Raw genomic sequence first — 22,779 nt, forward strand, 5'->3', positions numbered from 1 at the left:
AGTGTCAACCAGACAACCTACCCAAGTACCCATGGATTTGAATCCACTGGCAGTCACGTAATGTTTTTCTGCCACCATTCTAGTCGCAGTTTCTTCATACATTTCCTCCATCTCGTGAGTTGAGATGCAAGACCTGATCCGTGATCCAGACTTGACATGCCATGAGCGGGTTAGCTGCAAGCGCGCATAGCGATTAGAAATGCCGATCAGTGCTTGGGTGTTATTGGGAATTATAGTATGCATGATATACGGGCACAATGTAAACCACCGTGTATCAGTCAATTGTTCATATCTCCGAAGTCTTATTTCCTTCAATCCGCGTCCCGGGCAATGTAGGAAGGGCTCGGGTTTTGGTGGGGCGGAAGACTAAAGACTTCATTTTTTCGCCAACACAGAAAGACCGCCAACAAGCACACCCAGATGAATCCCTTCACACGAACAACTGCAAACTGGCACCCAGTAGGATTAGCATCCCAGCTCCCAAGCATCGAAGATGATATGCGTATCGTACCAAGATGCAAAGCTTTCAACGTCCCCACAAACGGCCCAATGGAACGAGTCGAAGACATTGATTTACCGGGAGAATTGAAAGATCAAGTCTTGGTGTTCAAGTACAAAGGAAAATATCATGCTATTGATCATGTGAGTTAGAGCCCGCCTTGTAAAGAATTGAGCTCATTCTTTTCAGCAATGCCCACACTCGTCGTTTCCACTTTCACAGGGCAACGTCTTCGACATTGAAGACTTTGGCATCACACTTAGTGCGGGGATCACCTGTCCAAAACATGGTTGGTCATTCGATCTCTTCACTGGGCAGGCGGATCGTGGCAACTACAAGCTCAAGGTGTGGGAGGTGCAGCTTCGCGACACACCGACCCCGGGGAGCATCGACCAGGAGGTTTGGGTGAGGCGAAAACAAAGAATCGGTTAACGTTGGCCGTCTTTTGTGCTGTATATGCAGCCATGCGACATCCGCATCGAGTTGTTGTCCGCAGGGTTCGGAGTCGTGTTTGAGGTCACTCAGGATCACGAGGTCGCATCTTGGAGTTGGCACAAATCCTCGTGACCCTTTCGCAGTCCAGTCCACTTGAATCGGAATATGCAACTCTCGGCTTGGGGTTCTATTCAAGACATAGTCCACACTTGCAATATCCATATGGGTTACCCTTCGACACTCAGCGCGGCAATACTATTTTGGCATTGCCTGGATGCCCAGTCCTCAGTCTCAAAGGATGTCGGTCTCTTGGCTTCCCAAAGGTTTTGCGCAAAGGCTGGAGGGTCAATAGCCAGGAGGTAAGGTTGAGGCAGAAACCATCATGTCGGTGTTATTTGAGATAAATGGTGGTTTTGACCTGGATTATGACAGTATGATGTTTACTGATATGTTGATAGTCACTGTCTATCCCTGTCATCTGCCAAATTTCCACGTGTTGTGTTTGGCGTGTTTACGATAATGTCAAAAGGTTGCCACGCGACTCATGTTTGGAACATACCAGTCGGCTTCTACGATTTCTTTCACCAACTTTTTAAGCTCCCTATTTATGCCTATTGTTCATACAATAAACGCCCTAAGTTTCATTCCGTTTGTGACTTCGTTTCTTTTTTTTTTGGCCCAAAAACAATTTGAGGAGAATCGACAATCGAGTTCACCGTTGCTCCCTCGAATCCCCATTGTCATCCGAGAATGGAGCATTCCATACATTCCAACAGCCTAGGTATGACTACATCCATCGACCCCTACGATCCAAGCGGGGAGGCCTGGTACGCAGTCAATCTCATGAGGCTCCCCAGCTCGCTCTTCATCGTTAGAATCATGTTCAACTTATCCATATCTATTGCCTAAACTACTTGTTATCTCAGGAACTAAATCCTCTTCTACCTCCTAGTCCTCTTGGGGCCACGCAATGATCCTGTCAATTCTTAGAATTGCGCGACTTTTCCTGACCTCAGCGGAGGCCAAGAATCAAGATGACTCGTCACATTATGACTTTGTCATTGTTGGTGGAGGGACCAGTGGCCTGGTTATTGCTAACAGACTCTCCGAACTGAGGGACGTGACCGTGGCTGTTATCGAAGCTGGAGATTCCGTTCTGAATAACCACAATGTTTCTACGGTGACGGGCTACGGTCGGGCATTCGGCACAGAAATTGACTGGGCCTACCAAACCGAAGACCAAACATATGCCGGAGGGGGCAAGCAAACCATGCGTGCTGGAAAAGCAATTGGTGGCACGAGCACGATCAACGGTATGCGTGTCCTGGTCTTGCGAGAAATCACTGAAAGTGAGTGCATCTGCTGACTCTATCTTCGGGTAAGGGATGTCGTATACGCGAGCACAAAAAGCCCAGATCGACGCTTGGGAACATGTCGGAAACAAGGGTTGGAATTGGGATAGTCTCTTCCCATACTACAAGAAATCAACAAGGCTACAAGTGCCCACATCAGACCAGATTGACCAAGGAGCCGACTATTACATCGACTATCACGGGAAAGACGGCCCTGTCAAAATCGGATGGCCTAGAGCGATGACCAACAGTACCATGCTACCTCAGCTCGATGAAACCTTCCAGCGGCTCGGTCTTCCCTTCAACAGAGACGCCAATGGTGGTAGCATGGTAGGACTGACAGTTCATCCCAACACCGTCGACCGCGAAGCCAATGTGCGCCACGATGCAGCCCGAGCTTACTATTGGCCATACGAAAATCGCTCTAATCTGAAGATCATATCCAACACTTACGCAAATAAGGTCATCTGGGCGAGCAATGCAGGTAGCGAGGCAGTCGCAATTGGCGTCGAAGTTACCGGAGTCGATGGAATCGGCACGATCTATGCCTCGAAGGAAGTCATCCTGTCGGCGGGCTCTCTCAAATCATCTGTGCTGTTGGAACTGTCAGGCATCGGTAATCCCGATGTCCTCAGTAAGTACGACATACCGGTCAGAGTCAATATCTCCACCGTCGGGGAGAACCTACAGGATCAAACAAACAGCGGACTCTCTTATGAAGGGAACGCCCTCTGGCTCGGCTCACCAACGTTTTCCGCTCTGCCTTCAGCCAGTCAAATATTTGGCGACAATGTCTCTGATGTCGCTTCACTTGTCAACGCGAGCCTCGCAGATTACGCAAGGGCTGTCTCGAAATACTCCAACGGCGCAGTGCAGGAAGTCAATGCCCTGAATGCCTTCCAACTTCAGTACGATCTTATCTTCAAGTCTCAGGTCCCTTATGCGGAAATCGTTCTGCTTCCCATCGGACACTCATTTTCCAGCGAGTACTGGCCTCTTCTTCCGTTCTCGAGGGGAAGCATACATATCCAGTCCGCGGACAGCTCCCAGCCACCTTCGATTAACCCGAATTATTTTATGTTTGATCAAGATTTAAGTGCTAATGCCGAAGTGGCTCGGTATGTCCGTAAGGCATTTCACACTGCTCCTCTGAGCAACCTTGTGGGAGAGGAGCTCGCACCGGGGCAGGAGCGTGTTCCAGAAAATGCATCAGAACCTATATGGGAGAGCTGGGTCAAGTCAAATTGTCAGTATCTTCTATAATCTTTCTGGCCAACCAGCGGCGGCTATGAGTGGCTGACCCCCTTTCAGACAGATCAAACTTCCACCCAGTCGGTACAGCCAGTATGCTGCCTCGGGACAAAGGTGGTGTTGTTGGCAATGATCTTCGAGTCTACGGTACCAAGAACGTTCGTGTGGTCGATGCTTCTATCTTGCCCTTTCAACTGTGTGGCCATCTGACAAGTACCCTCTATGCGGTGGCAGAGCGAGCGTCAGACTTAATCAAGAGGAGATATATATTCTAGCCCGATCTGTTTTCCCTCGTTTACCTTGTGAATGGAATCTTCCATCCTTCCTTACCTGCAGTGGAGCCATGCACATACCTACCGGTAACAAATGTGTTCCTAACGACTGCCTGGGTCTATATATTAGTTGTTCTGCAGATATTCGTTGTTTAGGTGCTCTAGAGGATTCCATCAAGCGTAAAGACGTGAACTAGGTTGGTCTTGTCATTACCTTAAAAAGGCCTGGGCTTGTGCAGGGCCCGCTCATCTAGGTCCCGATTTCAACTTGACTGGTTCTTATTACCATGAACCTAGGTTGAGTGCAAAATTACTGGGCTCTTTGTTCGTGATGTTTACAAACCTATTCTCTCAGGAAATCTCATGCGTGTAGATGATACTTGTTGAAAACCGGGGCTACTGTGCAACCGGGGCACTCGGTTTGATTTTAGCCAAGGCTTGATCCGGGCGCATTTTCCATGATATATTCATCATCCAATAGAGCAAGCTACATCGGGCCAATGAATTTCTCTCTGATATATTCATAGCTCAACCCATTGACTCTCCTCCGCTACGACAACCCGTTCAGCATTGGTACGTCGGGATTAATGGACATACTCAAACTGGCAAGGTCGAGGTTTATGTTTACCATATGAAATTTCCATAATCGGGAGTCAGGTCCTTGAACGGAAATAATAAATTCTGTCTCTAGTGTCTAGGCAGTGTTGTAGAAGCTGCACCTATTATGCACCGCCGTCATTGGTGTTAAGCAGTAGCGGCCTCATCAGAAGTATCCTGCCTCTTGCCCCCTTTGACAGACAACCATTCTAGTCCAAACACACCAAGAACTCCGAAGCAAGACAGGGCAACACCGACATAAAATGTCTGATCCAGGGCCTTGTTATAGGCAAAAAGCACAGCATCGTACATATCTTGGGGTATTCGACTCTTGAATTCAGTTGCGCCAGCTGCAATAATCACACTGGCATCAACATCCGGAGCGTATTGCGCGATATTGGTCTTGAGCTGGTTTGTGAAAACGTTCTGCGCAACAGACACGAAAACTGCACTGGCGAGGTTTTCCGTGAAGATGACAACGGCGGTGCCGATCGGTATATCTTCCAAGGGCAAGGCAGTCTGGGGTGCGGAGAATGCTGTCTGCAGACCACAGCCAACTCCTGCCCCGAGGATGACCTGATAACCAATCCATTCGGCGTGTCCGGAGCCCACGTCTAGGATGGAGAGCAAACCGCATCCAATTGCCATGAGGATCACCGTCATGTAGGCCCATTGCACGTAGTAGCCAAAGACAGAGGTCAGGCCTCCAGTGCCAAAGGAGAATATAACGTAGCTCAGGACAAGAGGAAGACTCATGACTCCGGACTTGATTGGGGTGGCTCCTTTGATGGCTTGGAACCAAATGGGAATCTGACGGAATACTTAGTAAGTTTGAATGTAAGGACCAGAGGTGGACGTACGTAGTATAACATGACGAAGAAGGCGGCGACAATGCAGGAGCCAAACAAGGACGAGCCCCAGATGTTGCGATTGCAGAATATCCTGGTTGGGACAGTCGCAAGGTCACCAGAGCGAGCCTGGACAAGCATGAACACAACGAGGACAACGAACGCCAACACAAGTAGAGCAATAATTCGACCATTGTCCCATGGATACTTCGTGCCACCCCATTGCAGGGCAAGAAGCAAGCAAATGATACCAGGTAGCAGACACAGGGTTCCAGGAATGTCCATCTGCTTCAGTTGATTGATGAAGCCGAGCTTACCCGCCTTGCTTCCTTTGAAAGAAGAGACGAGGAAGAGAATGACCAGGCCGGCAACAAATCCAAGAGGAAGATTGATGTAAAAACACCATCTCCAGGTGAGCTTTGAGCTATTGGTGAAGGCACCACCAATCAACGGACCAGCGATAGCAGAGAACCCGTACATGGCACCGAGAGCACCGATCAACGTGGGGCGCTGGCGCGGCGGTACAGAATAGGCGATCAACAAAAATGATCCATTAGAGACACCGCCACCGCCGACTCCAGCAATAGCGCGCCCGATGATGAGGGCAGTGGAAGTTGGTGCAACACCACAGATTAAAGAGCCCAACTCGAAGATGAACAGGGAGGCCAGGTAGACCCATTTGATTGTGTAAAATGTGAAGAGCTTTCCCCACATCAGCTGAAAAGCACACACTGTGAGCATATAGGCACTCGCGTACCAGCCGACATCTTCGAGTGCGTGGAAATCATCCGTGATCTTGGGGATGGCGCTGGAGATGATGGTGTTGTCGAGTCCCACAAGGAACATGCAGAGGCTCAGGCTGAGGCCGATGAAGATGAGTCTGATTTTGTCGGGGTATAGTTGAGATTCATCGTGGTCGTTCAGAGCTTGGGTACCATCGGCTGGCCCTGGGGCGTGCTTTTCGTTCTCTTGTAGCCCCAAAGTGACTGGTAGATCGGGAGTGTCGAGGGAATTGTTCCTAGTGGAAAACGTAAAGGGCGGCATTGAGAATGGCCTTCGTTATAGCTTTTGGTGTACTTGACATATTGAACCGGACAAGGTGCAGAACATTCGACATTTTATATACATCGGAGCTTGTCTTGAGTCTTGACTCTTTAGAGACCTGGAGACATCGAGCTCCACCAAGGCTAAATAGTGGATCCCGCCAAGACATGACTCACGTTCACTCATTGTGATTAAACAAGAGCAACGCTGCAACAACTCCTTGGGGATTTCGAGGTTGGATTCCTTTGCACCTATTCGTCTGCTCCTTGTATATTTACTGTAGTCTCATGAATCATGATCATTCCATTCTAGAGGAAATGGAGAAGGACGTCAAAGTGAGACTCAACCACATCATGAATGACAGCAAAGATACATCCATGCTAAGTGAGAACAATAGCATTGATCCTACCTTGAACCTGCCAACCTGGCATTCCTAACGACTAGTCAACTTCTCAAATAATACAGTAGGAGTAGAACGAATAGTTCTCGGAGTTCAGCAGTGTTGTCTCTAGGCGAACAGCCGCATTCAAGGTCGTGCTCTCAAATGTTGACCGTAACCCCTCGGAGGACTGACCCACTTGGATGTCCCCACTCCCCAGTGCCCGGCATGAGGCATTCTCCTCGTGCAACAGCCCAGCTACCACTGGAGACGGAGTCTGGAGTCATATCTTTAAACCTTATGCCTGCGCCCTTCTGTAGGAGGGAAGTCTGCCAGTGTTGGCTCCGCGGCCATACCGATCATCCGGTGATGTTCCAACATTGCCAGGTCAGGTCCATGTTGTGTCTCGCTTAGATAACAGGAAATCTTACGTAGTTACCTAGGGCTTATCAATATTGGTCAGATGGAAGATGAATTTTGGCAGCTGGCGCAGGTAGACGTACGTCTTCGTACTCTCCAACTCTCACCCTTCCTGATTGGATAGTAGACCAAGAATAATTCCGACGCGAAGCGTCGCCTTACTTACGGCCAAAACGGTCCCGGGTATTTCCCTGGATATCTGGATCTTTGGACCTCGGATTGGCCATTAGGAAGTGCCGAATTTATCATCCGGCCTTCGTCTGGCCGCTTCGTGTTGATGGAAATTCACCAGTTGACTCGGAAACGGCGATTTTCCCGCACTTCAAAGCGCAATCAGCGGCTTATCTCCGTCGGCAAGGTCCAAACGTTCCACTCCGTCGCTTCTGCTTCTTCTTCGATGACTTGAACAAAATGAATCGCGTCTGTGCTCGTTGCTCTCGCATAGTTAGTGCACTTTCCTTCCGAAATGGCTTGTGCTAATGACACCAGAAGCAAAGATGCGACGGGGAAACTCCTTGCTCGCGATGCACGCGTATGTAGTCCCGCCTGTGAGATGGTCCTTACTGACATCCCGAATATAGGTCTTGGCCATTCTTGCAAACCGCGTAGTCCGGAGAAGGATGCAAACGTATCGCGCGGACCGAGTGCGCCGCGACGGCCACGTGCATCGCGCTCCCGGGGCGGCTGTTTGCCATGCAAGGGAAGGTACTGTAGAGGGGTCCATGGGTCCTTGCGTCGGAAGCTGATACTAGTGTTTTAGGAAGAAAAAATGTGACGAATGCCGTCCTCGCTGCAGTGATTGCCGCCGTTTGAATCTCGGTTGTCATTGGTTAGTGGGTGCCACCACTGTCGAAGGAGACAGACCCGAAACCAGTGATGCGTGCTCTCCTTCCTGTCTTCCGACGCTTTCTGCTGAGATTGTTCCGAACAATGATCCCGAACCCGAAGGGGATTTGTCTACGCCGAGGCCCATAACACCCTTCGACGCTGAGGACTTCATTGCCACGCTCTTTCCTCACCCCTTGCCCAGGACGAGTGCTGTCACACCACCTCTCAGCCAATTATCTATCTCCATAAACCCCTATTTACGCACAGACGAAGAACGATCGCTCTTCAATCACTACATCCACGTCGTTTCAAGGGCGCTTTGCCGCTCGGGTGATAAAGAGAATAACCCTTTTCTGGTCACACTTTTACCATTGGCAGCAGTTTCGGATACCGTAACTAGTGTGATATTGAGTTTGAGTGGTTGCCATTGGAAGAGAGTTTACCCAACCATTTGGGGGACTGCATTGACTCGACAGGGACAAGGTAGGCTATTTACCCGGGAAATGCCTTGTACGATAGGCTTTCACCTCCCACTATCAGAACTCACTTGTTGGCGTTTTGAGGTGACAGCTGACAATTTCATAGCATTGGCCCAAGTAAACGATCTGCTCGGTTGCTCGGATAAGCAATCTATATTTGCATCATGCGCCACGGTGCTCTTGTTATGCCTCACCGAATTGTTCGACGGCACATCCCGGGTTTGGAAGTGGCATCTGAAAGCCGCCAGCGCAATTTTGAAGTCAGCAGCATTCCAATCGCTTATCTCGACGGATGAGTGGAAATTCTGCATCAGTCTGTTTCATTATCTAGATTCCATGTCGACCATTTCTCGCTGCAAAGCACCGCTATTGCAAAGCGATGACAGCGTGATAGAATTGTGCAGATCGGTTCGTCAGAGCAGTGTGCCAGAGCTATGCCACAGCGATTCAGCAGATGCTATTTACGGCATATCCCCTGCCCTTTTTGACTTGTTGGGCATGGTGAATTTGCTAGCCAATCAACGCATCAGGCGTGTCGATGAGTTATCCGAGATTGGCTTCCGAGCAGCAGCAATGCATATTGAAGATAGGATCGACGAATGGCGCACCGGACACGATCGTGGAGTTTCAGGTGCTTCATCTCGTGAAAACAAATCAGATACGGACCGTGCTGCGACTGCTTTTGAATGGGCGATTCGACTTCGGCTCCATCAGATTGTCGAAGGTTATGACGCCCTTCATGGGTTTGTGGAACGCGCAGTCACCATGATCCTCGACTCTGTTCAGGCGATTCCATATGCTAGCAGGATCGAGGGGTGTCTTCTTTTCCCTCTTGTTATCGCTGGGTCAAGCAGTATCAGCGTTGAACGACGGATGATGGTTAAAGAACGGCTTATGGTGATGGAAAGCACTCTTGCATTTAGCCATATCCATCACGCACGCCAATTATTGGAGACATTGTGGAAGGGAGGTAACAGTGCTTCGGATTTGAACTGGGCTGCCGTCAGATATAGCCAGTTTCCAGGCGTAGTGTTTATTTAAGGACAGGATTTTCTATTGTATTTTTGTGATGGTTCTCTGAGACGGGATCAACTTGAATTTCTGTCACTAGGTAGTAGGTATACCAAGATGTTCATCAAGCGGGATGGGTATTTGATGACAGTGACCTACATACTACGCCCCCATCTCCGAAGAGTCCCATTCATCGACACTTTTCCGATCGAGGCTCGTTAAGATAACACAGTTGCCAGTGACAGTAAAAAGGGCGATTTTTGTGAACGACATGTAACCGCCATATAACTACCATTGGACTCTAGCCCCATTTCACCAAAGGAAATGTTCAATACACGTAGCGGAAATTCTCATCAGGATAAACATCTTGGACACCTCTCTTCCCAGCCGGTCGTGTTTCAACAAGACTACGCGCTGGAGTGCCCAATCGATCTGCAGCGGTGTTGCGTCTTCCATACACGATGCGCAGGGCAGTTGACACTACAATGGCCGCAGCATTAACGGCAACGATTGTTATCTTTGCCGGTATATACCTGTGACAGTCAGTCAAGAGTAGATTCCAAGTATGCAATGTAGTAGCCTACTGCGGAGCATCCTTGGCTTGAAAAGTTTGCGGCCCAATAATGTTCGCAATACTGAAGCCAGCAGACACAATTGCGGCACCAGAAACCTAGGACATTTTGTCAAATGCTGATGGGCTGAAAGGGATATATACAATGTACCTTCATAGTGTAACCCTTGTAATTGGCCCCAGTCCATGCATAAATCAATGCCAAGGGAGCGACCGTCTAATAAAGTCAGGAATGATCCCACGTCAAATGCTTAGAGTACATACCGTGTTCACCAGATAGATTCCCACTAGACAGCCAGTTTGATTGTCGGGCGGAAGAAATGACATCAAGCAAGATCCTAGTAATGTCGGAATCAATAGCAAGTCAATGGCTAGCCAGCGCGAAAACCCCCTTGAAATCGCGAACGTAGAAACCATAGTTGCCACAATACTCACGATTCCAGAGGGCATATTGAGGAGTGCACTTTCCTTTGAGCTGTATCCGAATCCTTTGATCAAGATCGCGGAGAATGTTGTGATCACGCCGCTTGGAATTGTTATAAGAATAGTGAGCAAGACAAGAAGCCAAGTCTGGAGATCCCCGAACGCCTCGAGAACCGACCGCCATCTGAAAACTTTGGACCCAACCCCAGACTGGTCATCTGTTAGTCGTTGGCCAATTCGTTGTTTCTCTGTCTCTGTAAGGAACTTGGCCTTTTCCGGATTGTCGGGAAGAACAAAAATCACAAGTAGAGAAACCAAGATGTTGACTACACCAATTACCACAAACATGATGCGCCAGCCGCCAAATGACATACTGGTAGGGGCATGTTGGGCACCGAAGGAGATGAGAGCTCCGACAATCTGTCCGACGCCCAACCCGCAGTACCAGAGTCCGTATCGTGGTGTTGATTCTGCACGCGTGTACCACATGCTTGTGTACATTGTGAGAGAGGGTGCTGCGATGAGGTTACTTTAGTACCCTGTTTCCTCTTGTGGATTGGAAACTCTCCTACCTATCACAGCTTCCATTAAGCCTAGCAGAATTCGCAAGGCGAGCATGTGAGAGAAATTCTTGGCGGCGGAAGAGCAACACAGAATGATTCCCCAGCAGAACACATTTGCTCCAAGCACTTTCGTTACAGAGAATCGCTGGAGGAGAGCGCCCTGGGGTATCTCTGCCACGGCATATGCAATAAAAAAGGCCGTTGCGAGCCAGGGGAAATCATTCCCGGTCATATGCAGATCGTCCTGGAGACCCATAACATTTGCATACTTGCATTTGTTAGCTGGAAGAATGAGTTAAACTGAGGTGAACAAACATTGATGGAAATCTTGTCAATCATCTGTAAAAAGTAGGTCAGGAACATAATGGGCAGGAGGTGCCAGTCAACCTTGCGTAGCAAGGTCTTGTCGTCCATCTCAACAATACCCAAGCCACAGTCTTCGATATCGCATTTGTTGGTGAAATCAATCTTATCATCCATAGTTCAGGTCTTCTTCAGAGGATTAAAGCACAATGGCAATTGAGCAAATTTGCAGGCCGGTCAGCTTTATGAACGACATTGGACCAGATATGATATAGTGCTGAGATTGCAGCTCAGCAACGTAGCCGAACTTTGCTTCCCCAGACAATGATAGGCGTTATAGGCGTTGATCTACTGGCTTAAAACGGGAAGGATCGACTGCGGAGAAGCCAAAGAAATATGCAGCCGTCGGATAGATAGCCCACTGGCCGCCTCGGATCTCTTTGGCTTCGCAAGGTCCCTGGCCGTCGCTTATCGTTACGAAAAGGAAGAAGCCGATGGAAGATAACCAAACCATGCGATCAGATGTGTATTGTGTTTTTAAAGTACTTTGCCCTGCTTTTGGCAGGTTATATAACTCCAATGGAACATTGTGGGTTTTCGGCTTTCGCAGATTCGAAACAAGAATTTGCCTTTGATTCAAGTTATTATGCCTTCTCGCACAGACGCGCCTCTTCAAATCGCCATTGTCGGCGCAGGTCTTGGTGGCCTTGCGGCTGCTGTTGCTTTACGTCGACAGGGACATATTGTGACTGTATATGAGAGATATGATTTTGCCGGTGAAGTTGGTGCGTCTTTGAGTGCGGCTTCGAATGGATCACGCTTCTTGGAAGAATGGGGAGTCGATGTGAAGGGAGCCAAACCGGTTTGTTCTTCTGGGGAATTATGATCAAAGCATACAGCTTATAACTCCGTAACAGGTCATTCTCAAGCAACTCATCATGCACGAATGGTCCAATGGCGAAGTGCAGAGCACATACCCGCTTGGTGACTATAAGTCCAAATTTGGCACGGTAGATTCAAGCGTCTTCTTCTGTTGTTCATTTGTGCTGATCTATTCATAGGATTATAACAACTTTCACCGTATTGACATTCACCAACAATTACTGAAGTCTGCGTTTGAGCTACCCGGGGATGGTCCTAAGTGCGAGCTGAAAGTGAACTTCAAAGCAATCGATGTGAATTCAGAGAGCGGGGTCATTCAGTTCGAAAATGGTGTTGAGGCATCAGCCGATATTATTGTGGCGGCGGATGGTATTCGGGTACTCAAATGCTATCACAAGTTCATTTGCTATTTCCGCAACTGACCAGATTAATATAGTCTCTCACACGAAACATGATTGGAATTACACCGGATTTTGAAATGTCCACATCATGCTGCTATCGATGCATCATAGGAGCCGATAAACTTCGCTCTCTCGGACTACAAGACTACATCTCCAATGAAGCGATCGAATATTGGGGCGGATTTGGGATCAACAAGATTGTGATGTCTCCCTGCAGTAACGGAGAGGTTGTCAGCTGTTACTGCTTTTATCCAGCAGCACATAACAATGTCCGTGACGACGGATGGAGCATCAGTGCCTCGCCGCAACAACTCGTGGATACCTTCCCAGATCTGGATCCTAGAATGAGAACTTTGATGATGAACGCCGAGGATATCAAAATGTGGCGACGTGAGAACTCTCGGACTTCATTCAATCTTATGTATACACGCTGATAAACTACAGTCTATAAGCATCAGCCATATCCTTATTGGGTAAAAGGCAAGGTTTGTCTCCTGGGAGATGCAGGTAAGTCGCTCACCCGCAGTTAACTCATTCCTGCACTTAAACAAGCTGACACAGTAATAGCGCATCCGATGATGCCCGACCAGTCGCAAGGCTCCTGTATGGCCTTTGAAGATGCTGGGGCTTTAGGTCTCGTGTTCCATAAGAATTTCCGCCAAGAATACAGCGCGGTTCAAGGACTGGCTCTCTACGAGAAACTACGCAAGGAAAGAGCCACTCGCATCCAGGAAGCTAGCTTTAAAGCCCGTGAAAACCTGAACGAGCGGATTGGTTGGAGCTCGTCTACGGATCGACCTGGAAAGTTGACTATCGAGGAGGTCTGCGGGTACGATATGCGGGAACATCTAGCTCAGCTTGTTTGTCAACAAAACACAACATGACCCAGTCGAGGTCGGGAACCATATTGGCTACTAGTTGAAATGAAAGATTTGCTCTTGATTCATGGTTTTATACCGAGTACTGGTGGGTCTGTTCCAGGTCGATTCCATCCTCAGATCCTATTCCAAGCGCAAGAAATGTGCTAGCAACGCGTTTTCCTTTCTTCAATCCCCTATATCGTCTGTTTATGTAGTGCTTCTCCAATTTGTGTGTGACGAATCTTGGGGTTGACGAGTGAAAGTCGAAGTATGATGGGGGTTTCCGATTCCCGGGACGCAGATGTTGCCATCCATTTGCGGTGTTCCAGTCTGTTGATAATACGCAATGGGTTGGAATTATCTATTGCAGACTCCGAAGTAAAGCCAATGATAGCATTTCAATCTAAGCAATCGGCCTACAATTTGAGTTTGATAATATAAACAAAGGATAAAATATTGAATACATGTGTATTCAATGCATTTCCATGTTGAATAGCTGCTCAGCTAATGGAAGAATGGACTCTTCGAGGCTGCGGAATTTCATTCCCAGCATCATTTGTGCCTTTGAGGAATCACACGAGTAGTGGGTATTCGCAATGCGTTTACCCGGCTCTCCAACCGGCACACGACGGCTGGCCACAGGGCTAGAACGAGCGATATCCGCAATCTCCTGTGTGTCATATGATCCCTGAGTCACTAAGAACCTCTCATGCCCAACTCCGGAGAATGTCAATGTCCGGACAGTCGTCTCAGCCAGATCTTCAACATCAATCCAAACTGTTTTATGGTTAGTTGACATCGCGTGGCGGCTGGCGAGAACAGACACATACCAGGTGCTTTCGTGGGTGGAATTTGACCATCCTTCCCCGCACTCAGAACCTGCCACACAATCTGATTGCTGGCATTCAGCTGAGAGAGAGATGAAATAGGATGAATCATTCGCCCGAATACCATTCCCGGGCATAGAGTTATCAATTGAAACTGCACCCTATGGTCGCGGACGTACTCCCAAGCCGCCCGCTCCGCGACTACCTTTGAGGCACGATATGCGGTAGGCTGGCTCTTGTTAGATTTGAAGTGGCAAGGTAGAAACACGATTCTTACCACAGCTGCGGCGTTCACACCATTTTCGTAAGTCAGTGGACACCAATCTTTCTCGGTGTACACGGTTCCGGGCTGCAGGCCCAGATCGGCATTGTAGACACTGGCAAAGCTAGACATCACCACGACCCGACGAACTGTAGGGTGGAGCTTAGCAGCTTCACAAACGATCTGAGTACCTTTTACCGCAGGTATCATTAACCTCTCTTCAAATTCACCCGGAAGAGCATCATAAGTGAAAGCCGATGCCAAGTGCACCACAGCCTGACAGCCTGACAGTGTCACGGACAAAGCGCCCAAATTCGTGGGATCCGAGACCACCACTATTTCAAGCTGTGACAGGTTCTCAACTTTGGCGGAAGATAGTGCCTGGAGTGTCAAAGCTTTCTTCTCGGCTGAGCGAACGGTAGCGCGAACACGGTAATTGCATCGCAGGAGTGTCGCTATGCAATGGGCGGCGATGAAGCCGTTCCCACCCGTCACTAGCACCAATGATCCGGTATCGACAGGAGGCATTTTCGATTAGCTTAATTGATGCTTAACATAAAAACGAATAACGATGATTCGAGACCCAGAGTTTCCGGTTATATAGAAAAATTGGATGAATCCGAGCCATCGGATCTGCTTGCGCCGCCGTCAGCCGTCGGGTAGATAGCGCATCATTCACACGCTCATAGCGCGTTTTCATTGTTGCGTAAACTTCCCCACCACGAATAAGTCGATCTTCTCCATTCTCAGGTGTCATACCTTTCGGGAAAAAGCTATGGCCCCTGGTAAGGGATTTTCGTGGGTGATCAAGGAGGGCCCAGTCTTCACAACTCAAAAAGGGACGATGTTGAAAAGAGGACCTAGTTGATTAAGAGGTGTTGCGTGCAGAAGGAAACCGTAATAAACTACTACTATGTTCAATCCTTCTAGCTAAACCTTGGAACTGTGACGGCGAAAGATGTATGCCACGGAAGTGGAGGCAAAACCTTGAAACATGGGGAAAAGCACAACTTGAACGTGAAGATATCTAAACTGGAGGCAGACCGCGATAGTAGGTTGCATGAATGAATGACAGAGAAGAGACATTGACAGTACTTGCTTGTGGATGTGTCGTATGGACCTATTGCTATTTATTTCTGCCCAGATCAGAGTATATACTCTAGGTATCACTTTCCCAGCGTGAATTTGATATGCTCAGCAGTCAACTCAATAAATTCTTTGGCTTGCCATAAATCTGTAACTGGGGTTAGTTTATTCAATTCTCGAGGGTGACAAAAACAAACCGACAATACAGAGGGAGTCACTAACCTTTGTCCATATGCATGAACGGATGAGGCACTCCAGCAAACCTTTTTTGAATGACTTCGTTCCCGCCAGATATGAGTTTCTGGGCATAGGCTTCTCCTTCGTCCCGCAGAGGATCACAGGCAGCCGTATAAATGACAGTCTTCGACAGGTTGGTAAAGTCTGGCGCATCAAGTATGTTTGCATACCACTTGAGGGCGGCAAGTTGGGAGTCTCGTTCCGGGCCTGCCGGGGCAATGCTCTGCCACTTGAGGTTATCGAACCATTTTAATCGGGCCCAGTTCAAGGTAGGTGCATGCTCCATTTCGTGCATCGACTGCCATGGCGTTTCGGATGCTGTCTTGTATTTTGAGATGTCATCCACGGTGGGAGTGCCGACAGCTACTAGTCTAAGAGGGATCTTCGCGTCTCTAGCTAGGTGAGCACACACCAAAGCGATATTGCCACCTGCTGAGACGCCACCAATTGAGATTCGATTGGAGTCAATATTGAACTTTTTCGCGCCTTCGGCGTGAATGTATTGCAATGCAGCAAACGAATCTTGAATTCCGATTGGAAAAGCAAATTCCGGAACGAGGCGGTAGTCAACGTCGATAACGCAGACGTTTGCTTTCATGCAGATGTGTTTGCAAATATGCGATTCCGTGTCAAGGTCACCCAGGCCCCATCCTATTCATTGAATTAGTTGGTGAGATCGAAATACTCCTTCTTATCCCAATAGCACAAACTAACCTCCGCCGTGGAAATCAACGTGCACTGGCCATGGGCCCTCAGAGGCGGGCTCGTACACGCGAACAGGAACCGCATCTCCGTTGTGACCAAGAACTTCTGTGTCATAGACTCGTGCACAATCAGGTGCCGGACCTGTTCCGTATGAATACAGCACAGAATACTTTTTGCGCAAAACTGCAAGGTCAATGGGTCCTGCAGGGGTGCTTGCTGCATGTTCGTTATACAATTGAACGAACACAGGGTCCAGGTGAGGGAGGACCTGGGGGTGGATTGGGTTGAGAGCCTCGTGCGACATGTTTGAAGAAAATGATGATAATCAAAGACGGAGCTTCCAAAATGCCTTATATTTCAACACTCGGGCAATATTGAAGCTATCCAACCGTCGCGTCCAACTTTGCCGACGGTCGGATGCAGTTCAGGATAAACCCCGCACTTTATTTACTGTGTAGGCGACGGTCGGATGCAGTTCACGATAAACCCCGCACTTTAAGGTATCTATGCGACGGTCGGATACGAGTCAAATACTTCCAGCAGATTGGGGTTTTGTTATATTGACAGGAAAGAAGCGGCAGAGGTGGCATTATGCTCAATCAACCGACATCATGGATCCTGTTCTTATAGTGGGTGCTGGTATTGTTGGCTTGACGCTTGGTCAAGCCTTGAAGCAAAACAACATTCCTTTCGAAATTTATGAGCGCGATTCGACACCCGAAGCTCGTGGTCAGGGGTGGGCCATCACCTTACACTGGGCTCTGGAATATCTGTTCAAGATGTTGTCGGAGGAGACTTTGTCGCGCATTCAAGATGTCCAAGTTGATCCCGATGTGGCGAGTAACGACAATGGCAATTTTCTTTTTATAAACCTGGAGACTGGAGAACCGAGATTCAAAATCCCTCCTAATCTCCGATGGCGTGTGAATCGCGAAAAGATGCGACGCGCACTACTGCATGGCATTGAGGAACATGTTCATTGGGGACGACGAGTGGTAGGCCTCAACTTTCCCGAGGACGAGAATCAGGTTCAACTGGTATTTGATGATCAAGAAATCGTCACCGGTAGGCTTGCTGTTGGCGTTGAAGGTAGCCGCTCCATGGTGCGACAAGTGCTGCGTCCGGATGCCTTTGACAATACGCCTATTGGGATCAACTTCACCGGAGTAGCTGTGGATCTCACCCCGGAGGAGATCCAACCGTTACGTGACATGGATCCCTTGCTATTCCAAGGATGTCATCCAACCACGGGGGATTTCTTCTGGTTCTCCATGCTTGAAACGCCGCTCATTAACGGCACGGCAAACACCACAGCCGAGAGATACCGAGCACAGATCTGCATGTCTTGGCCGGAGAAGAGCCCCGAAGATCAGGTAGCGACTACCAATGATGGTCGTTTGGCAAACATGAAACGGCGTGCACAAGGATTTGTGCCTTTCTTGCGACAGGCGGTGGATCGAATCCCAAGTGGAACACCTGTGACTGAGATCAAGCTTGCGGATTGGGAATGTCTTGATTGGAACAACCATAGTGGAAGAGTCACTTTAGCAGGAGATGCAGCACATGCAATGACCATGTGTAAGTGGTTTCATCGTTGTCAAATGAGATAGACACTGACCGTCTTAGATCGCGGAGAGGCGGCGAATCATGGGCTCTTGGATGCTTATCGTCTCATGGAAGCTATCAATCACATCTATAGCGGTTCACTCACAGCCTCCATCGCGCTTGATACATATGAGGAAGAGATGAGGGTGCGCACCCGACGTGCCGTTCAACTCAGCCGCCAGGCTTGCCGAGATGCACATGATTGGGGACGACTAGATGAAACATCAGCCATTTTGACCAAGAGGGCTATAGTGGCAAACTGATATAGTTTCATCTCAAACCAATGCAGCGTTATTTGTGCATCGAATCTGCTCAAGTTGAAAGTGGTAGGAAAGCATCGATGGTGGGGAGTAACTGGTATACAAATCAAATTTAGTCTTGACAACTCTGCCTGATCATATACATGTATAAATCGTCAACCAGTCTGTTAACCCAGAGAGACTCCAAGTTGTCGGAAATGTACTCTCACTTTTGACCAGTTGGCTTGCCGTTTGTATGAATGAATATCCCCGATCACAGACTGGAGATAATTGATCGACTGACAAATATTCTTAGTTCTTTACTTCAACGTTGGCATGAAGACTGTCTACCTTGAGATCGGCCACGAAATCTGCAGCCTCCCACCTATCACAACAAAGAAGGGCAAATATCTTTCGTGGGGTCTCGGTCCCGTGTATTGGGTCATTGCTTTTGTGATCTCCATGTCTAGGTATTCCGCAATTCAGTGCCTTCACCAATTTTGTAGGGGGATTGTTCAGTCTGAACTTCACCTACTCGCTGTTACCAGCCAAATCCTTTAGATAAAAGAGTGCATTCAGACGAAACAACAACTATGAGAAAGGAAAAGAAAGAGAACAAGAAAGAATCCACAGAAGAGTTTTTATCTCTTCTCCCAGTCACAGGTTCTCACAGCTCTCGTATCACACACACTCACCACCCATCATGTGATGCCTGACTCCTGAGCCCTGATCGTCACACCTACCAGCTAACGACAGAGCCGTATAAGTATTGGTTTGATCATTGCTGTTACCAGCCAGTTCTTTAAGATGAAAGAGTGCAATTAGACGAAACAATAACTATGGGAAAGGAAAAGAAAGAGAACAAGAAAGAATCCGCAGAAGGCTTTTTATCTCTTCCTCCTCAAGTCACAGGTTCTCACAGCTCTCGTATCATCCACACTCACCACCCATCATGTGACGCCTGAGTCCTGATCGTCACATCACCCCCCATTCAGATTGCATTCAGTCTCTGGATGCGGGTTTAACATCATCTGGGTGATCGTCCAGCACATGGTCGTCTTTTTTGGCATCAAGCCATTCCTGCAATCGCATAGGGGGACCTGGTTTCGCAGGGTGCTGGTCGTGAAACTCCTTGACCTTCTCCGGTGCATTCTTCAGGTTTCTTGCAGGGTGTGACGGTGGACAGGGACAAGTCATGTGAGCCAGTGGGAAATCAGGAAGGGAAGGAGCAGGGATCGCGGGGAAGTGTATTTATTGTTTACCTCCTGTTCTTCTTCTTCTTCTTCTTACTCTCAGACTTGTTACTTTGTGCACAGTACAGCAAAGGATTGATCTCCTTGATTTTTTTCCCTTTTAAGCTCTCGACAGTAACATAGTAACAAGTCTCATCCTTTTTATCTCAACAAGTGTCCCAGCTGAGTGACGACTGTCGCCTGTCGATAGGTCAAACTACCTGGGCGCTTACCCAACAAAAAAAAAATCCAACCGATCCCACGAGCGCAGAAAATGTCTGCCCCTGAAAGAAAAAGTTCCCGCCTCCGCAAGGAGAAGGAGACCGAAATGACACGAACAACTCTCGTTTTCGAAAACGGAGATGATACCGACAATGAAGGAAACTCCATGGAGCTCACCACCCTCCAGGAGCTGCAGGACTGGGTGAAGCAAGACCCCGAAGCTGCATGGAACGTCATGACGAAGCAACAGAAGATCCTGACGAAGCAACAGGAGGAAATTAAGGAACTGAAGAATGCAGTCAGCAACTCGAACGACAAGGTCAAAGAATTGAATGACCAGATCCAGATTCTCCAGCAACGAGCCACTAGTCACACCCCCGCGGGTCCTGACCAGTTGCTTGAAGAAGAGTATGCACGACTGCGTGAGGAGATGCAAACGGTGCAGAACGAACGGGACAGCTTGGTGGTGGCAATGAAACTGTTGAGCAGCAATCCGGTCTCCCCTGCTTCGGAGCTCGCCGAATTGAAGCCCCGAAAATCTGTCAAGATGCCGGACCCGCCGATGCTAAAGGACGGAAAGGAGGTTAAGTTCATGGCTTGGCGCTCCGATATCAAGAAAAAGCTGCGTTTTAACGCCGATCATTACCCGACTCCGGATCATCAGATGGCGTACCTGAAAAGCCGCTGCGAAGGGAAGGCCCTTTCACACATCGATCCCCGTATGCAAGACGATTCGATGAATCAGTACAAGACAGTGGACGAGATACTGGATCACCTCGAGAGTGTGTTCCATAACCCCGACCGGAAGCATCTTGCCCGAAACGAGTACCTTGCTCTGAAGATGGAGCCAAAGCAGGACTTCACCGACTTCTTGGCTGAGTTTACCCGTCTGGCTGAGGAAGCAAACCAGCCGACCGGCTATATGTTACGCGTAGCCGACTGGTCACTGTGAGTTAGGATGTCCACGGGTTATACTTGCCTAGTCCCCACTGCGGATTCCAAGAGTATCTCGCAACCGTACCGTTGCTATGCAAAGCCTTACGTCGGGTTCGGGTCCTGTTGAGTATCTTGCAGAACGTGCCAGAAGTGCGCGCCAAGTAAGTCAATCACTAAGTGTTACCACTAGGCGAATCCCCTACTTGTAGGTTGGGTTGTCTTGAGGGTGAACTGTGAAGTGCAAAGTACCAAAGGTAGTAACCAAGTAACAATGTGCAATTGATCGCGAAGAACTAAATACATGATAGTGAAATGAGTGTCCTTATATATCTAGTCCTCCTTGATGGTATGTGTGGTATGGCGGTAGATGGTATAATGGTAGATGACTCTTGGCATGTTCTACCCGTATACCCAGCTACCCTTCTACCACCTTGGTCACGTGCGTGGTGGCCGTTTCCTGAGTTGCGCTAACCGTTACGTTGGATAAGCGGGTATTGTTTGTGACGGTTGCATGTAGGTCGCTTCTGGCTCCCTTGTCTGGAGAGCCTCCTTGGGGCCTTCTGAGGCCTGCCCAAGTATACCGAAACGCACGTGAGGACGCTAGTGCCTGGCGTCCGCGGAATGATTGGTTCATGGTTGCCCCTCAAATAGCTGCGGCCCCCGCACCTCTTTGAGGTTCGTAACATCATCCCCTCCTTTCTTTGTCCTTTGTCCTCAAAGGATTTAAACGCTGACTTCCCCTCAGGTATGTGCGCTGTTTTTCTGTTTTTTCGTGTTTTTCCCCTCCGTCATGTTCCCCCATCATGCCTAAACGTAAGGCTGACTCTGTCCTCGAAGGTATTCCCAAGCTCCCCGTTGGTCGTGACCAAGTCGCTGGTCGCGTTCGTCAAGCCGAGTATATTATTGCCAATAGTTTTATTGCTTCGGTGCCTTGTGATTGTTGCCGCGAGTCCGACGAAGAGTGCGTGATGGATCGGAGTCGTCGTTATTCGAAATGTGCGTCATGCACTCGTGCTGGCCGGGTGTGCAAACGGGATTTCCACACCGGTCGCGAATGGGATTTGTTGCGTCGTGCGGAAGACAAACTATCTTCCGATATTGAAAAGAATGAAGATGAACTCGATTTGTTGGAACCCGAGTTGAACGATCTGCAGTCTCGCCTTGCGGAGCTGCATCAACAGTTGTTGAATAAACAAAAACAATATCAGGAGGCCATGTCAAGGCAGCGTCGGCTGCGTAAGCAAATGGCTTTCTTAAAGCAAAAGGGTTTCAAAATGTCGGAAAATGATGCCGAATTGTTGCGAATCCTGGATGAAAAGGCGACGTCCCCCGAGCAGGCTGCTTCCTCTGCTCTCGATGTTCAGCAGTTGGCTTCTACTGCTGAGAATCCGAACTTTGATCAGATGTTTCAGGAGATTGCTCAATTCCCTTCGTCCTTCTGGGATGGTTTGAACGTCTCCGGCTTGGGCGGCGATTCCCCGTCTCCCGTTGGTGGAATTGTTGAACCAGCTGGTGGCAGCCCATTAGGTTCTCGATAGGTTCCCATGTATTTTCCGAGGTATCGTATCCCTTCCATTTCACCAGGTAGTGAGGCTTTCCACTGATTCTGTTTGTGTCCAGAATTTCCTCGACCTCGTACTCGTTTTCTGTTTCCTCCTCGATTTCCACATCGGTAGCGATTTCGGCGTTTTTGGGTGCTTTTTCCAGTAACGAGACATGAAATGTTGCATGGATGCGTCGCATACTATCAGGTAGCTTTAGACGATAATTGAGTGATCCTTTCTTTTCTGCAATTTCGAATGGTCCCAATTTGAGATGGTCGAGTTTTGCGCTGGGTCGTCTGGTGCGAATGTTGCGTCGCAAGAGGTAAACTTTCTCCCCCTTTTGAAAATCCGGCGCCTCCTGGCGCGATTGATCGTAGTAGAATTTCATGCGCATGTTGAGAAACTCGATATCCCTTGAAAGCTGTAGGTGAAGTTGCTTCAACCCGGTCGCCAGTAGTCGAGATGA

At 48.7% G+C, this 22,779-nt stretch overlaps 10 protein-coding genes across 10 annotated transcripts; 6 read left to right on the forward strand and 4 right to left on the reverse strand.

The window, feature by feature from the left end:
* Nucleotides 1-420: 420 nt before the first annotated feature.
* On the forward strand, nucleotides 421-3,812 carry N7515_008917 (Glucose-methanol-choline oxidoreductase N-terminal; the record flags this gene model as incomplete). Its single annotated transcript, XM_056669661.1, has 5 exons — nucleotides 421-642; nucleotides 689-926; nucleotides 1,951-2,247; nucleotides 2,318-3,532; nucleotides 3,598-3,812. 5 exons carry the CDS (start codon nucleotides 421-423, stop codon nucleotides 3,810-3,812), a joined length of 2,187 nt encoding a protein of 728 aa, XP_056519491.1.
* Nucleotides 3,813-4,553: 741 nt separating this feature from the next.
* N7515_008918 (MDR family MFS transporter) lies at nucleotides 4,554-6,298 on the reverse strand (the record flags this gene model as incomplete). Its single annotated transcript, XM_056669662.1, has 2 exons — nucleotides 4,554-5,216; nucleotides 5,267-6,298. 2 exons carry the CDS (start codon nucleotides 6,296-6,298, stop codon nucleotides 4,554-4,556), a joined length of 1,695 nt encoding a protein of 564 aa, XP_056519492.1.
* A 1,265-nt stretch (nucleotides 6,299-7,563) lies between these two features.
* N7515_008919 (Zn(II)2Cys6 transcription factor) lies at nucleotides 7,564-9,445 on the forward strand (the record flags this gene model as incomplete). The annotated part of the gene is made up of 3 exons (XM_056669663.1): nucleotides 7,564-7,629; nucleotides 7,707-7,802; nucleotides 7,862-9,445. The coding sequence occupies 3 exons, from the start codon at nucleotides 7,564-7,566 to the stop codon at nucleotides 9,443-9,445; spliced, it is 1,746 nt and encodes a 581-aa protein (XP_056519493.1).
* Nucleotides 9,446-9,743: 298 nt separating this feature from the next.
* N7515_008920 (uncharacterized protein) lies at nucleotides 9,744-11,452 on the reverse strand (the record flags this gene model as incomplete). Its single annotated transcript, XM_056669664.1, has 6 exons — nucleotides 9,744-9,948; nucleotides 10,000-10,085; nucleotides 10,138-10,203; nucleotides 10,251-10,924; nucleotides 10,982-11,240; nucleotides 11,288-11,452. 6 exons carry the CDS (start codon nucleotides 11,450-11,452, stop codon nucleotides 9,744-9,746), a joined length of 1,455 nt encoding a protein of 484 aa, XP_056519494.1.
* A 469-nt stretch (nucleotides 11,453-11,921) lies between these two features.
* On the forward strand, nucleotides 11,922-13,442 carry N7515_008921 (uncharacterized protein; the record flags this gene model as incomplete). The annotated part of the gene is made up of 6 exons (XM_056669665.1): nucleotides 11,922-12,137; nucleotides 12,193-12,285; nucleotides 12,337-12,534; nucleotides 12,594-12,948; nucleotides 13,003-13,065; nucleotides 13,126-13,442. The coding sequence occupies 6 exons, from the start codon at nucleotides 11,922-11,924 to the stop codon at nucleotides 13,440-13,442; spliced, it is 1,242 nt and encodes a 413-aa protein (XP_056519495.1).
* Nucleotides 13,443-13,890: 448 nt separating this feature from the next.
* Nucleotides 13,891-15,035, reverse strand: N7515_008922 (uncharacterized protein; the record flags this gene model as incomplete). The annotated part of the gene is made up of 3 exons (XM_056669666.1): nucleotides 13,891-14,195; nucleotides 14,249-14,474; nucleotides 14,523-15,035. 3 exons carry the CDS (start codon nucleotides 15,033-15,035, stop codon nucleotides 13,891-13,893), a joined length of 1,044 nt encoding a protein of 347 aa, XP_056519496.1.
* Nucleotides 15,036-15,673: 638 nt separating this feature from the next.
* N7515_008923 (uncharacterized protein) lies at nucleotides 15,674-16,839 on the reverse strand (the record flags this gene model as incomplete). The annotated part of the gene is made up of 3 exons (XM_056669667.1): nucleotides 15,674-15,741; nucleotides 15,816-16,481; nucleotides 16,545-16,839. 3 exons carry the CDS (start codon nucleotides 16,837-16,839, stop codon nucleotides 15,674-15,676), a joined length of 1,029 nt encoding a protein of 342 aa, XP_056519497.1.
* Nucleotides 16,840-17,146: 307 nt separating this feature from the next.
* Nucleotides 17,147-18,403, forward strand: N7515_008924 (FAD-dependent oxidoreductase; the record flags this gene model as incomplete). Its single annotated transcript, XM_056669668.1, has 2 exons — nucleotides 17,147-18,113; nucleotides 18,162-18,403. The coding sequence occupies 2 exons, from the start codon at nucleotides 17,147-17,149 to the stop codon at nucleotides 18,401-18,403; spliced, it is 1,209 nt and encodes a 402-aa protein (XP_056519498.1).
* A 1,482-nt stretch (nucleotides 18,404-19,885) lies between these two features.
* N7515_008925 (uncharacterized protein) lies at nucleotides 19,886-20,785 on the forward strand (the record flags this gene model as incomplete). Its single annotated transcript, XM_056669669.1, has 1 exon — nucleotides 19,886-20,785. The coding sequence occupies one exon, from the start codon at nucleotides 19,886-19,888 to the stop codon at nucleotides 20,783-20,785; it is 900 nt and encodes a 299-aa protein (XP_056519499.1).
* A 787-nt stretch (nucleotides 20,786-21,572) lies between these two features.
* N7515_008926 (uncharacterized protein) lies at nucleotides 21,573-22,057 on the forward strand (the record flags this gene model as incomplete). The annotated part of the gene is made up of 2 exons (XM_056669670.1): nucleotides 21,573-22,005; nucleotides 22,035-22,057. 2 exons carry the CDS (start codon nucleotides 21,573-21,575, stop codon nucleotides 22,055-22,057), a joined length of 456 nt encoding a protein of 151 aa, XP_056519500.1.
* Between the last annotated feature and the right edge of the window lie 722 nt (nucleotides 22,058-22,779).

The sequence above is a fragment of the Penicillium bovifimosum genome (genome assembly GCF_028826915.1).
Source record: "Penicillium bovifimosum strain IBT 22155 chromosome Unknown utg000006l_segment0_segment0, whole genome shotgun sequence".
NCBI lineage: Eukaryota > Fungi > Ascomycota > Eurotiomycetes > Eurotiales > Aspergillaceae > Penicillium > Penicillium bovifimosum.